This window comes from Jatropha curcas, unplaced genomic scaffold (genome assembly GCF_041381405.1).
Source record: "Jatropha curcas cultivar XTBG-Jc1 unplaced genomic scaffold, XTBG_Jcur_1.0 HiC_scaffold_244_pilon, whole genome shotgun sequence".
NCBI lineage: Eukaryota > Viridiplantae > Streptophyta > Magnoliopsida > Malpighiales > Euphorbiaceae > Jatropha > Jatropha curcas.
The window spans coordinates 25,248-39,397 of NW_028322429.1; the positions used below are offsets into that span (position 1 = coordinate 25,248).

Below are 14,150 nucleotides of genomic sequence, written 5' to 3' on the forward strand. Positions count from 1 at the left end.
TAGGATAATTAAAAAATAAATAAAACAATATATATATATATATATATATATACACACACACACACACACAGCATTTTGGTTTTGTAATAATGTTGAATCCAGCAATTAATGAATTCAATAATGATATTGTCTCATTAGAATAAAGAGGGTATCTTTGTTTTGTTTGTATTTTTGGTTTTATTTTGTTTGTTTTATATAACTATGACTATGTTATTTCAGTGATTAAGTTTATGCCCTTTAAACTTTTCTGGAGTTCAATTATAATCTTACACTTTTATATTTTAATAATAACTATTTACATCACAGAAATAAAATAATTTGACACATATTACATTTTAATGAGAGGTATATTTGTTGCTCAAATGTAAAATTATAGGATTATGATGGATTACCCCTAAAATTTAGGGCGCTAGCTACAAAAATAATCACCGAAAATATATAGTGAAATTTATACATTGGGCCAATGGAATTACAATATGTGTAGCACTTGGCAAACCTTGTAACATTTGTAATCTTTTTATATATAAACAGGGTTAAAACCCCACAATAAGGGTTACGTGATTACTCCCACTTCACTTGGCTTTTTTTTTTTTTTTAATTAAAGTTAATTAAAGAAAAGCCGCCTTGTTTAGCCACTACTTTTTATGTAGAGTTTACTCTTTGGAAAATGTTTACATGGACTTGGTACATGATTCCAACTACGGACCAAACCAATGCAAATAGAAATTCTTTTCAAAAATTATTCTTAATTTATCTTTTTTTTTTAATATATGGTTATAAATACTTATTTTCAATAAAAATTCAAATTTTCATTGATTTGGTCTATAGATAAGACTAAGGACCGAGCCTAGACAAGTCAATCTGCTAGCATTTTGACAAAATAGCACTTTTATTAATTTATTTGGTAATGTAATATTTATAGTAGCATCCGTATATCATTTGCTAATGAAATATTGATAAGGCAGTACTTCTATTAATTATATGGTTCAACGTAACATAATATTTATAATAATGTTTATAGGCTAGTGAGTGTTCATATGTTTAGTATTTGATAAGTACAAATAATTAAAATTTTAGAATTATTTTACCAATTAATCAAACAATTATTTTTATTAAATACTTGTATTTTAAACACTAACATCTAACCGCTATGAATACCCAAATTTTGAGGCTCAAAGAGCCAGTTTTCCCGGACTGCAAACAGTCCGGCCGGACCGGAGGCCATTTTGGAAGTTCACCGAAAGTATGTCAATATGGTATTTGACACATCCGGGACGTCGCGAGGATCGCGGAACTGGTCCCGGAATATTTTTCGGAGGTCCGGAACTCCCGAAAAAGCCTCCGGAACGAAAATTAGCAAAACCACTGGGCACGGCGGCTCGGACCGCCGGACACGGCAGCCCCGGCCACCGACCCCGGCGGCCCTGGCCGCCGAAACAGTCCGATTTTTGCCTATAAAAGCAGCCTCGGGCCTTCTGTTTTCCTCACCCAGTCTGTGTTGACGGACGCTCCTTCTCCCTCACGCTCCTTGCGATTCTTTACTGCTTTTCTGCATTTTAGTTTAGCTTTTATCGCTTTCTTGCTTTGTTATTTGGTCACTAAAGCTAAATTAATTAATATTCCCTTAACGAGGAGCTTAACCTGGAGTTGAGAAGTGGCTGTCGATTAAATCAGGTATGTAAACTAAACTCTGCCTATTTAATTTTAGCACTTCATGCATGCTTCTCTTCTACTCCTAATAACTCTACAACTGCATAAATGCATTCATGTCATCACTAGGCAATTAAATTTGCCTCAATTAAACATAATTAGGCTTAAATGCCCGATTAATCAATAATCGTGGTATTAAAGCCTAAATCCGACAATATTGACTTAAAATACCTAGTTAATTAAATGGCTATGGTATAGTTACCTTTATTTCGAACAGTCCAGGCTTAAGTCCAATTAATCAATAATTGTGACTAAAAAGCTTTAATTAAACACGTTTTCTCTCAGCAAAAAATTGCCTACATTGCAATTAAAGTAATTAATTTTGGCGACAATCGCCCAATCATCAGCTTTTGGCAATAATTTGCCTAAATCAATTTATTTTCGCTGAAAGCCTAAAAAATAATCAATTTTGGCGACAATCGCCTAAAACATCAATTTTTGGCAAACTAATTGCCTAAATCAATCTTTTTGGCTGAAAGCCATCAAAATCAACATTTTTGGCATCAAATGCCTAAAAATCAACTCTTTGACAAAATGTCTAAACAAATGCACAGAGCATACACACACTCATGCATAAAGCATCCCCTTTCAAAGCCCTTCAAAGGAGGCCTATCGAACTACGCTGACTTTGATCTTCCATTCAAACGGAAGTACGTAGGCACGTTTGGGATTTAACCCCGAGTGGCAAGTCGCAATCACTTAAAATTGGTCCATATCGCATTAATCACCTTGCAAAGCATTCATTTCATGGTTAGTTTATCAGCATGACATAGACTCAGGATCCATCTCGGGTTTGCACACCATGCCTTAGACATTGGAATAATTAATCTAGTAACTAGATTAATTAAAATTAGAGTCACTTAGGGTTTTTCCTAGTTTACCCTAAAACAATTAAACAAGGTGGCGACTCACACGCATTCACGTGCATTTCTTCCTTAGTCACATACATTTGTATGCATTGATATTTGGGGAGGGGGTTCACAACCGCTATTACAACTAACAACGAAAAAGAAAATTAAGCGTACATACAATTGCAAGAATAAGATCGTCTCCTGCGGATGAAATCTTCCAAAAGGAAAATGTAGAAAGACGAAAGACTAATAAATTTATCTTTTTTCACGTTTTTTACCATTTATCTTATAATTTTTATGAAAACGGTTTTATATTTCTTGACAAATGCTAATGAATAAGGATGAATTTTGGTTTTAGGGCAATCCGTTCTACCACTAAAGTTGTTTGTATTATGATTAACAATAATTAATATTCATTTTTATAACATAAATTAATGTAAAAAACAAGAAAAATGCCTCCAAAAAATGTTTAATTAATTCACCCTAGTTGATGATGTTAATTTCTTGGTGTAATAAAACAAAAGAATGGTGTTCATCCTGCTGATATATATATAAGATAGATTCTCAGAATTAAGAAAGGCAAGAAAATCAGACAAAAACCCATTACTGATTTCCTTTCTCATGGCAAAAATGTCAAACTTTTCTTCTTACTTTCTCCTTTTAGCTCTATGTGTTGTTGCTATTAACCCTACATATGCATATGAGAGGACCTTGCCTGCTATTTTCATTTTTGGAGACTCTGCCATTGATATTGGAACTAACAGTTACTTAAATTCCTATGCAAGGGCTAATTTCCGTTACAATGGGATTGATTTTCCTCAATCAAGACCAACAGGAAGGTTCAGCAATGGCTATATATTGGTGACCAATTAGGTACAGTTTCAACAGTAGTACTATCTCTTTTTTTCAGTTTGATGGCTATCTCTCTTTATATATACTTACTGCGTTATTTTGTGTGGTTTATTATTATTTATTAGCAATGAAGTTTGGGTTTAAGAAGAGTCCAGCAGCTTTTCTTGACATTATGAATCGGACAACCCCCATTCATTTTCAAAAGAAGATTCAACGAGGTGTGAACTTTGCTTCTGCTGGGTCTGGCATTTTCGATGATACTGGATCCAAAGCATGGGTGAGTCTGTTCTTAAGATTTTGTTTTAGATATATTTTATACACTTGAAATTGATACGTATATTTAAATTTATGTTTCAAAAAAAAAATCATTAAAACATCAATTTAATGTTAAATCTAAATACTGAATCGTTAGCAAATGATGTTTGGCTTAACAGTACAAACTTTTATCTTAGGACTTAATTATCCCAAGTTCGATCTCCAAGTTAAACCTAATGAGCCCTTGATGTAATATATAACAAATAATGTATTTGAAATATTTTATCTCCTTGGATACTAGAAAAGAAATACTGAACAATTTCAATTGTCTTAGAGGTTGTTAAACTAATTTTTTTACATGCTTCTATAAGTAAATAGGGAAACACAAACACTTATCTACACCCGGTGTATGTATCCATTTATACACTAAACCAATTATAAATAATGTTTTAATTCAAATGAAAATATTTCACAAAACGGTAATATTTTTTAAAAAAACTTTTGTTTGATTAGCTTCATGCATGGAACCATCCTAGACCCGCAAGAAATTTCTAAGAAGCCAAAAACAAGGCATTTTAGTTTATTTATATAAACTCGTTAATTTGAATCAACTTTACTTAGTGATGATAAACCTAACAATAGATTCTTGATTTGGTGGAAACCTGCAGAATGCAGTTGTGCCTCTATCGCTGCAAATTCAACAATTTAATACAGTCATAGGAAATATCACACAAGTTAGAGGTCCAAAGGCAACAGCTAAGATTCTTTCCAAAGCTTTATACATTTTCTGCTTTGGAGCTAACGAATTCTTTGATTACATGCGGGCAAAAAACAATACACCCAAAGAAGAGTTCGTGGCTGGTGTCCAATCTGCATACCATGTTCATTTGAAGGTTCTATCCTGATCTTTTTCCCTTTTATAGTACTGGGAACTTTGTTTAGGACAAATAACATTCACCTTTCTAATGGTTTTGTTCACCAACTTATGGGTTTTATCTTCTTTTTTCCTTTTTTTTTTTTTTCTTTTGCATGCTTGTATTATGACAGGATGTGTATAATATGGGTGCAAGGAAATTTGGTATAATAGGAGTTCCACCAATTGGTTGTTGTCCATATGCAAGAGCCATTAATGAAAAAGAAGGTGGTGAAGGTTGTATGCAGCTTTTGAATGACTTTGCTCAAGCTTTCTATAACTCAACTCTCACTCTATTGCAAAGGATGACTTCAGAATTGCCAAACTTCAAGTATTCTCTTGGAAATACCTATGCTATGACTATGGATTTGTTTGACAACTATCCTTCTTTTGGTAATTATGCTTATCCCTGCCATTATATATACACACACACGCGTTAGTAAGGGTGAGCAATTTTCGGTTTCTAGCCGAGAAACTGAGCCAATTTATTTTGGTCAGATTCAGATAGTTATTTTAAAAATTGATTACCAATCGGTTTGTATGTAAAAACCATTTGGTTTTCGATTTTTTATCTGGTTACTGTATATAACTAACCTTATTTTAAGTTCAAAATAACTAATTAGATTTGGAGTAATCAAATTCAAACCGAACCAAACCAATTATCATTTATTATACTATTTGGTTTAAAATTTGATACATCAAAAATATTTTTGCATAAACCAAAATCGAGCTAATTCGATTTTGGCTCGGTTGCCGGAATGCTCACTATAAACATTAGACTTTAAAGAACTACTGTAGGGAGGAACCCACATATATAGGGCCCAAAGGGGCCTTGGCCCCCAATATAAAAAAATTTCAATTTTTCTCGTTAAAAAAATTGAAAAAATATTTAAATTTGGCCCCCTCATCAATCAAAATTATAGTTTGACCCCTTACTTCTTCGAACTGGGTCGGTACCTGTACTACTCAACATTAATTTGGCTAAAATTATGAAATTTTCAAGTCCTAATTAGTTTCCTCATGCACTGTTTTTTGAAATTTTTATATGTTAAAAAGTTCCATTTATAAATTTTAGGGTTCAAGAACATCAAGACAGCCTGTTGTGGATTGGGAAATTACAGTGGAGAAGTAGGATGTTATGAACCTATAAATCCAATTCTTTGTAGCAATAGAAGTGAGTATTTGTTTTGGGATTTGTATCATCCATCTCAAGCAGCTTCTCAATTGTTAGCTTACAGCCTCTACAATGGAGATGCTAAGTATATGACACCAATGAATTTTAGTCAATTGGCTGATGTTCAAGTTCACATCTAGGTTATTTATGTAATGGCAAGATAATAAATTTAAATAATTTCAAGAAATTACAAAATGTTTATCTCTCTCTCTCTCTAGCACTCTTTTGAGAGGAAGGCTGGTTGGAATTGCTTCTTGGCCTGCTCATAATCATCCATTGGTTGTGTGAGTTACAATTTCATCTAACAAAAATATTTTTTCTTATTTGGCTTGATTATCTTGCAATCATGAAAATATTTTTTTTTAGGCTCCGTGTATTTGCGTAAAATAAATTGCTAGAACATATTTTTCACAATTTCCTGTTGTATAGAGGCGTTTATGAAAATAAATCAATGGAAAATATTTTCCTAACAAAAAAAAATTAATTCATTTTCAAGGAAAATGACTTTCTATTTTCATGAGCGTAAAACATTTTCGGATTTTGACAAACTTATTATAACCTTTTAAATTTTATAATTTTTTAATTTACTAATAATCGATAGCTACCACTACCACTCACCGGCCACCACTACGGCCACCACCATTGGCTACCACCGTCGGTTACCAGTGGCTTTCATAATTTATCATTTTTTTCACTATTATTATATTTAACAATAAAAATTTTAAAATATGAAATTTATTATTATTATTATTATGAATTAAAATTTTTTAATATTTTTAATGAATTTTCAATATTGTAACCGAATAACAGTTATTTGGAAAATATTTTTCAGTAAGTTATTTTTTGGAAACAGATGGAGCTTAGTTACATAAAGTTATCGTCCAAAAAATTATGTCAGCTATATATCAAACGGCTATTTGCATATCAAAATCAAAAATCTTAAAAACTTAAATTGTTGGTATAGAAAGTACACAAATTACAGAAATTTACAAGTTAAGTACATGATAACATTAATTCTTTATTTCAATTTTATACTTATTTTTGAAAATTGAACTGATTCAATATTTTTTTAATTTTTGCCTTAAATTCAACAAGAAGGTAATAGGATGACAACCCGATATGATAAAGTCCGACTTGAGGAAGACCCGCAAATTCCACCTAACTAAGCTGATCTGATATCAATTTACGGCTCGACCCGATATATAATCTGATCCAGATGATAGCGCAAATAAAAAAGAAAAAGGCAACTAATTTCCAGTTGGAAGTTGTCAAAATGGCTTAATTCTCAATATCCTTGACGGCTGCTTGCTTAGCACAAAATATTATTTGCTTAAGAGAAAAATAGTTATTCGTTCGGTGCTTGCTTTGCGGTTTGCACGAGGTAGGAATCCTAACTCATAAGTTCTCGCACGAAACCACCAGCCTGCAAATCGAAGACGAACAGAATGCTTTTCCGTTCATTTCTAGTTCACAAATCAATCTTTCACTCTCTTCAAGCTCATTCAAGACGCACTGTCCATCACCCAATTTCTATATTCCCTTCGTTTTTCTCTTGCTCTACTTTACCATCTTCTTCACAGTCAACCCAACATCCGCCTCATACTCATTACAAACTGAACCATAAAGACTGGTTGTCTCCAAATGAAGTTTTAAAAATTTTCGAAGACATTAAAGACCCAGATTCAGTTATCTCTATCTGGAATCAATACTCAAAGAGAAAAGACTATAAACCCAATGAAGCTATTTTCACTGTTGTTATAAACCAGCTTGCCTGTGCCAAAAACTTTGATGCCATTGAAGAAATTATGGAAAGAATCAAATTTGAAAAGTCATGTCGTTTGTCAAACGATTTCTTTTACAATGTAATCAAGATTTATGGCCATTTAGCTGGTCGAATCAATAAATCAATAGAAACCCTTCTAGATATGCCCAAAGGGTATAATTGTTGGCCAAATGTGAAAACTTTTAATCTTGTGTTGAATATGCTAGTATCTGCAAAGCTTTTTTATGTAGTTCATGAGATATATGTGAAAGCTCCCATGTTGGGTGTAGAAATTGATGCTTGTTGTCTTAATATTCTCATTAAAGGGTTATGTGAAAATGGGGATTTACAGTTTGCATTCAATGTGCTCGACGAATTTCCCAAACAAAGATGCAGGCCTAATGTGAGAACTTTCTCAACGCTGATGCACTACTTCTGTGCAAAAGGGGAGGTGAATAAGGCATTTGGTTTGCTTGAGAGAATGGAAAATGAGGGTATTGTGGCGGATACAATCACTTTCAATATTTTGATTTCAGGGTTAAGGAAACAAGGAAGGATTGAAGATGGGATGGAGCTGCTGCAGAAAATGAAGCTCAAGGGATGCGAACCAAATGCAGGGTCTTATCAAGAAGTTCTATATGGTTTGCTTGATGCCGGGAAGTTTCTGGAGGCAAAAGAATTCATGGCTATGATGATTTGTGAGGCTAATAGTCCTAGTTTTGCATCTTACAAGAAGTTGATTCATGGGCTTTGCAATGACAAGTTGATTAGGGAGGTTGAGTTGGTTTTGAAGCAAATGGTGAAACAAGGTTTTGTTCCAAAAATGGGGATGTGGAGAGAGATTCTAAGAAGTTTATTTTCAAGGACTGCTGCTTCTAATATCTGTATTAGTGAGATTGTCAATGGCTAGCATCACTGAACCTTTTGTGTTGAATTTATGCTTACCAGAAGTTGACGTTTGTTATTTGCCGGAATATGAAAGGATCACCTAATGAAACAACAACAATATATTGGCTGATTAGAGCAGTCTTTGATGTGATCATCTGATTCTAGCTGAAGATTTTCCCCGTCATGCTTTCCAACATCAGATACTTGCTTGGCCATATAAAAATCGAGCTTGTTCTGATGATATCCATTTGTGCTTCAACGAGGAACTATCTGAGTTGCACGTGATCAGTGGACGGCAGTTTGCTGTTCTGCCTTTGCAGTTCTGATGATATACGATCATATGGCTACTCAACTCATACGGAACTGATCAATGTACAAACAGTAAAATTTGATCCCTTTTCGTTTTTATTCAACATAAATTTCTGCAGAGATTTCGACTTCTATATCCCTTACCTTTTCTATAGACAACATATTATTCAATGAAATGCAAATTTGGTCTGCAAGATTCTTGCAAGTCAGTCTGTTTTCTGAACGAGAAGGAAAATCAATTAGTAAGTGCCGTTGGGCCTCTTGTGATACTGCTTGTTGGGCGCTCACACAAAGAATTAAAAGAAAAGCGAAAAAATAGAAATGAGACACGCAGAAATTTACGTAGTTTACCTTTAACTGTTTAGAGCTACGTTCACAAGATAAATTCCGAATAAATAATTCCTCCACTATTAAAAATAGTAGGTATACAAAGAGAGCAATACAAAAATAGTGGCACTCCAAGTGTTTTCCAAAAAACCCTCCATAATAATTTCATCACTATTTTTTCTCCTCTAGTTTTAGGAAACCTTTCCTAAAACTAGATAATTCTCTCTCTCCATTTTTTTCTTTCTGTTGTATATTGACGAGGAAAAATCTTCTCCTATTTATAAGAAAAGAGACACATTAATTACGTGTCTATGACTGAACGTGCTTGTCCTTTTTTTTTTCTCGCAGCCTTATTTGACTTTTTAAAAAAACATGGATTTCTTCCTTTTTGTGTTTTTTTCTACAAGCACGTGCTTGTCCTTTTTTTTTTTCTCGCAGCCTTATTTGACTTTTTAAAAAAACATGGATTTCTTCCTTTTTGTGTTTTTTTCTACAAGCTTAAGTGGGTCCCATATGTCAGAGGGATCCCACAGCAAGTGCTTGTTTTTTTTTCCAGGTTTGATATATGTATATATTTATTTGCTTAAAAAGTTACTGTTGCACCGACAAGAATATTGCAGAAGTTCAAACACCATTAATGTGATTAATCCTATAATTTTTTAGTTCTTTTTTTAATCTATGCCATAGAGTTAGACAGTTAGTGGCCAAGTTCTTTTTTTGTTTTTTTTTAATAATCAAAGGCTTACAGCTGGCCTGAAATTTGTGGACCCAATATCAGCTTAAATGGTGTCTGGTGTAAAATATCAGCTAGATATGCAATCTATAGAAGATTTTTATGTGGTACAAGGCGGCTACTACTGACTCAATGTCTACAAACCCACGCGCCTGCTAAGCTTCATAACAGAGGAGGGGTACAACTACAAAGTGCTAAGACGAATTTTATAGCTTTACTTTTCAAAGGCCTCACGACAAATATTTCTACTCTTAAAATAGTCGGTGGTTATTTTCAGTCAGAATATTGTATTATATTGTTTCCTTTACACAACAAGGAATTTGCTACTGATCTTCCTCTTACTGATTCAGTGAACCGTTTTTTTTCCGCGTACAAGAAAATTCAATTTTCTATTCTCAAATTCTTAAAAGGGAGGAGACACTGGCAAGGGAGTTTTGTGGTACTTAAAATAAATCAAAGTTAAGATCCATCAATCAGGTACATTTATTCTGAAAACTTGCAGATTGGATCTACCTGTCATTATTTTGCTTTGATTCTTGTGGTTACTAGTTGAAGAATTTTAAATGGCTAATTGCAATGCTATTAACTTACAACTAGTAGTTGAAGAAGTGAGTTGAGTGTTTGATTCTTGAAATCTTTGTTTCATGATGTAAAAGTAGCTTTTTCTCCACCCAAAAAAGGTTCTTTTGACTGCTTTCATGAAATCTTCTGATTCTTGATTGATTGCTAATAGTAACTAAACAAATTTTATGATTAAATTCTTATGTTTGATTTTTCAGCAAGGACTTACAAAATATTTGCCCTTATGCATCAAAATATAACTTAGAAGAAGTAGTTGAAGAAGAAAGTCGTGTCTTTGATTCTTGAAATCTTTGTCTTAATGTAAAAGTAGCTTTTTCCCCCTAGATGATTCCTTTGACCCTTCTTCATGAAATTTTGGATTCTTAATGGATTGCTAATAGTAAATAAACAAATTTTATGGTTAAATTCTTTTGTTTGATTTTTGATCAACGACTTGTAAATATTGTCTCTTATGCATCGATCTGTAGATGGAGCTTGCTGGGTCAGTTATAGAACTTGTAAACAAGTTATGGACTCCAGTAGGAACTGCTGGGAATATCATAGACACATGGACCAACATATGAGATTTGAGAAGGAAGTGAATGAACTAAACAGTCGGAAGGAAGATGTAGATTCAAGATTACGTGCAGAGCTTATTCCAGGGAAATTACTAAAAAGAGGTTGAGCTTTGGTTGCAAAATATAGAGACTATCAACGTGAAACTTTTGCAATTGAGCAAGAAGTTGCGAAGCGGAAATATCTTTCACGTGCACGCTTGGCAAAACTTTTTAAGAAGATAAAGAAGTGGAGGATCTTCGTCAAAAGGGTGATTTTGGTGACAGTTTGATGATTGATGAACCTGCAGATGTTGGAGAGATCTTACCTGTAACAACATTAGTAGGTGAAACAGCAAAAGAAGATGGAAGAAATTTGGACTGCTTGATGGATAATGATGTTAGAAAGGTTGGAATTTATGGCATGGGTGGTGTTGGAAAAACAACCATTATGAAGCATATCAACAACAGACTCCAAAGAGGCCGTGACAAATTTGAAAGTGATTTGGGTGACAGTGTCACAACCACTAAATTTGGGAACTTACAGAAAGACATTGCAGCTGCATTGAATCGAGATTTTGCACAATATGGGATGAAACAAAATGGCTGTCAAGTTATTTAAATGGCTGGGAAAGAGAAAAACTGGTTGTTAATCCTTGATGATATGTGGGAAGCATTCAATCTTGAGGATGTAGGAATTCCTGAGCCTACACCTGATAATGGATGCAAATTAGTATTAACAACTCGATTGCTTGACGTTTGTCGGAGAATGGATTGCAAGGATATCAAAATGGGCTTCTTACTGAAGAGGAGGCATGGAACTTATTTGTGGAAAAAGTTGGAATCAAGTTTTTAATACCCCGGAATTAGAAGCAACAGCAAAACAAGTTGCTGATGAATGTGCCTGCTTGCCTCTTGCAATTATCACTATAGCTGGTAGTATGAAGGGCGTAGATGACATATATGAATGGAAAATGCTCTAGAGGATTGAGGGAATCTACAAAGGGGCTTAGTGACATGGGTAAGGTGTTTGAGCAGCTAAAATTTAGTTATGCGCGTTTGAAAGATGACAAGTTCAGGCAGTGTCTCATATATTGTGCATTATACCCGGAGGACTTTTTGATCAAAAGGACACAGCTGATAAGGCATTTGAGGTTTAGGAATAGTAGATAAAATGAAAAGTAGCAAGCAGAGTTTGACAAGGGATACTATGCTAAACAAGCTTGAAAATGCTTGTCTTTTGGAAAGCATTTGATAAGAAATATGTGAAGATGCATGACCTAATTAGGGACATGGTAATACAGATGAAAAGCATGGATCGTCAATCCTTGTAGAAGCTGGAGTTCGGTTAAGAGAATTACCAAATGAGAACAGATGGATGGAGGAACTTGAGAGCGTATCCTTGATTGACAATCACATATCAGAAATTCCTTCTAGATTGTCACCAAAATGTCCAAAACTTCAAACCATGTTACTGGCACAGAATAAAGATCTGGTTAGAATTCCAGATTCTTTCTTTTCATGCATGCATGTTTTGAGGCTTCTGGATCTGTCTTTATACTGGAATTAAGAATTTACCAAACTCCATCTCACATTGGAGAATCTTGTTGCATTGTATCTTAAGCATTGCAAACGATTGCAGTCCGTGCCTTCTGTAGCAAAGCTAGGTGCACTAAGGGAGTTGGATCTAGATATACTGGAATCCAACATGTACCTGAAGGCATGGAAAGTTTGATCAATCTCAGGTATCTTAATCTCTATGTGCGAGATCTAGAGTTACCAATCGGAATATTAAAGCTCTCTTGCCTTGAATACTTCGACTGTGGTGCAGATCAAAAAATTTGAAAGTAAAAGGTGAGGAATTGGTAGGCTTGAAAATGATAGAAAAAATTGAATGTCAATTACAGTTTATCTAGTTTTAATATATTTGTTGGGTCTCTGCATGGCCGAGTGCTGAGAAAGTACTTTCTACAATCTGGGAGAGGAGGACTTGTATACAGCTGAGACTTCAAAAAAGTTGTAAGAATAATTGATTATGGCATCAGTGAAAAGGCATAGAAGATTCACTTTTGGTCCCAATTGATGTTGAGTACCTGAGTATTGAGAGGTGCCACAATTTCAAAACCTTGAGCTATTTTTCAACACAGAAGAATGAAATTCATTTTAATTCAGGAAAAGAAAGCCTGGCAATGACATCACTTCTTTGCATGCTACACCACAATCAGTTCTTCCTAGTGCCTTTTCCAGTCTCACAGTTCTCAAAATCCAAGGTTGTTCAAATATAAGGAGTCTGTTCAAACCTGGGTTGCTTCTACTACTTCAAAACCTTGAAGAGGTTCTTATTTATGACTGCCCACAAATGAAGCAGTTTTTACAACAACAGATGAGCAGGAAGCAAGCAGCAGCAACCATTTACCAATGGAAAATAAAGGTATTGCCATGAGGTTTGTTCTCCCCAACTTGAGGAGTCTCTCTTTGTGTAGGCTACCAGAATTAAAAGCATCTGTCTGGGGTTGGTGCTTTGTCCTTCTCTCCTTTACATGACAGTTACTGCATGTCCAAATATAAGAAGGCTCCCGCTTGAGCTTCCGATTGTTGATGGTAGCATTTCCTCCACCTAATCTCGAACAGATCTATGTTCAAGATGAAAAATGGTGGGAATCACTGGAATGGGATCAACCTGGCTCTAAGATTGCCCTTCAACCTTTCTGCAAGTTTCTATATATAATTAATGCAATCTGACAAGGATAAGCTGTTCAAGGATCTGTAAATGCTCAGGCAAGCATTATTTTCTAGCTAGGCTACTATTATCTATCCTTAAAAGGCTCAAAGCTCACCAGGAGCTTGTTTGGGGTAAATGAATTCCATAAAATTGTATGGAATTCATTTATAAATCCCATTTTTCATGTTTGGTATAAATAAAAATTCATTTGAAGTTCCATATGTTTAATTCTATGGAATAGTTGTGCTTGGACCAAATTATTCGAAATTGATAGAATTTGCAAATGAATTCTAAACTTGAAGGAATACAAAAGCTAGTAAATTTAATAAATTTTAAGTGCAAGTTAGTAAAGCTATATAGTTTGAATTCTATGGTTGATCCAAAAATCAAATGAATTTCATTGAGTTACCTTATGAAATCAATGATCTCAACTACGACTATCTTGTGCTCACTGAATACACAATTAGTTTGAAAAAGCAGAATATCAAATTGTATTCTAATTTTTTTTTTTTTAAAGGTATATACAAGAATATATATAG

At 34.1% G+C, this 14,150-nt stretch overlaps 3 protein-coding genes and 1 pseudogene across 3 annotated transcripts; all 4 read left to right on the forward strand.

Annotated features, from left to right (window-relative positions):
- Window positions 1–3,538: 3,538 nt before the first annotated feature.
- On the forward strand, window positions 3,539–5,895 carry LOC149491912 (GDSL esterase/lipase At2g23540-like). The gene is made up of 4 exons (XM_089716973.1): window positions 3,539–3,690; window positions 4,337–4,561; window positions 4,716–4,974; window positions 5,657–5,895. Exons 1-4 carry the CDS (start codon window positions 3,541–3,543, stop codon window positions 5,893–5,895), a joined length of 873 nt encoding a protein of 290 aa, XP_089573099.1. The 5' UTR covers window positions 3,539–3,540.
- Window positions 5,896–6,976: 1,081 nt separating this feature from the next.
- Window positions 6,977–8,483, forward strand: LOC149491913 (uncharacterized). The gene has a single exon (XM_089716970.1). The coding sequence runs from the start codon at window positions 7,201–7,203 to the stop codon at window positions 8,425–8,427; it is 1,227 nt and encodes a 408-aa protein (XP_089573096.1). The 5' UTR covers window positions 6,977–7,200; the 3' UTR covers window positions 8,428–8,483.
- A 2,420-nt stretch (window positions 8,484–10,903) lies between these two features.
- Window positions 10,904–11,511, forward strand: LOC149491914 (putative disease resistance protein At1g15890). Its single transcript, XM_089716971.1, has 2 exons — window positions 10,904–11,015; window positions 11,132–11,511. The coding sequence occupies exons 1-2, from the start codon at window positions 10,904–10,906 to the stop codon at window positions 11,509–11,511; spliced, it is 492 nt and encodes a 163-aa protein (XP_089573097.1).
- A 719-nt stretch (window positions 11,512–12,230) lies between these two features.
- On the forward strand, window positions 12,231–13,832 carry LOC149491915 (putative disease resistance protein At4g27220; annotated as a pseudogene).
- Window positions 13,833–14,150: the final 318 nt, after the last annotated feature.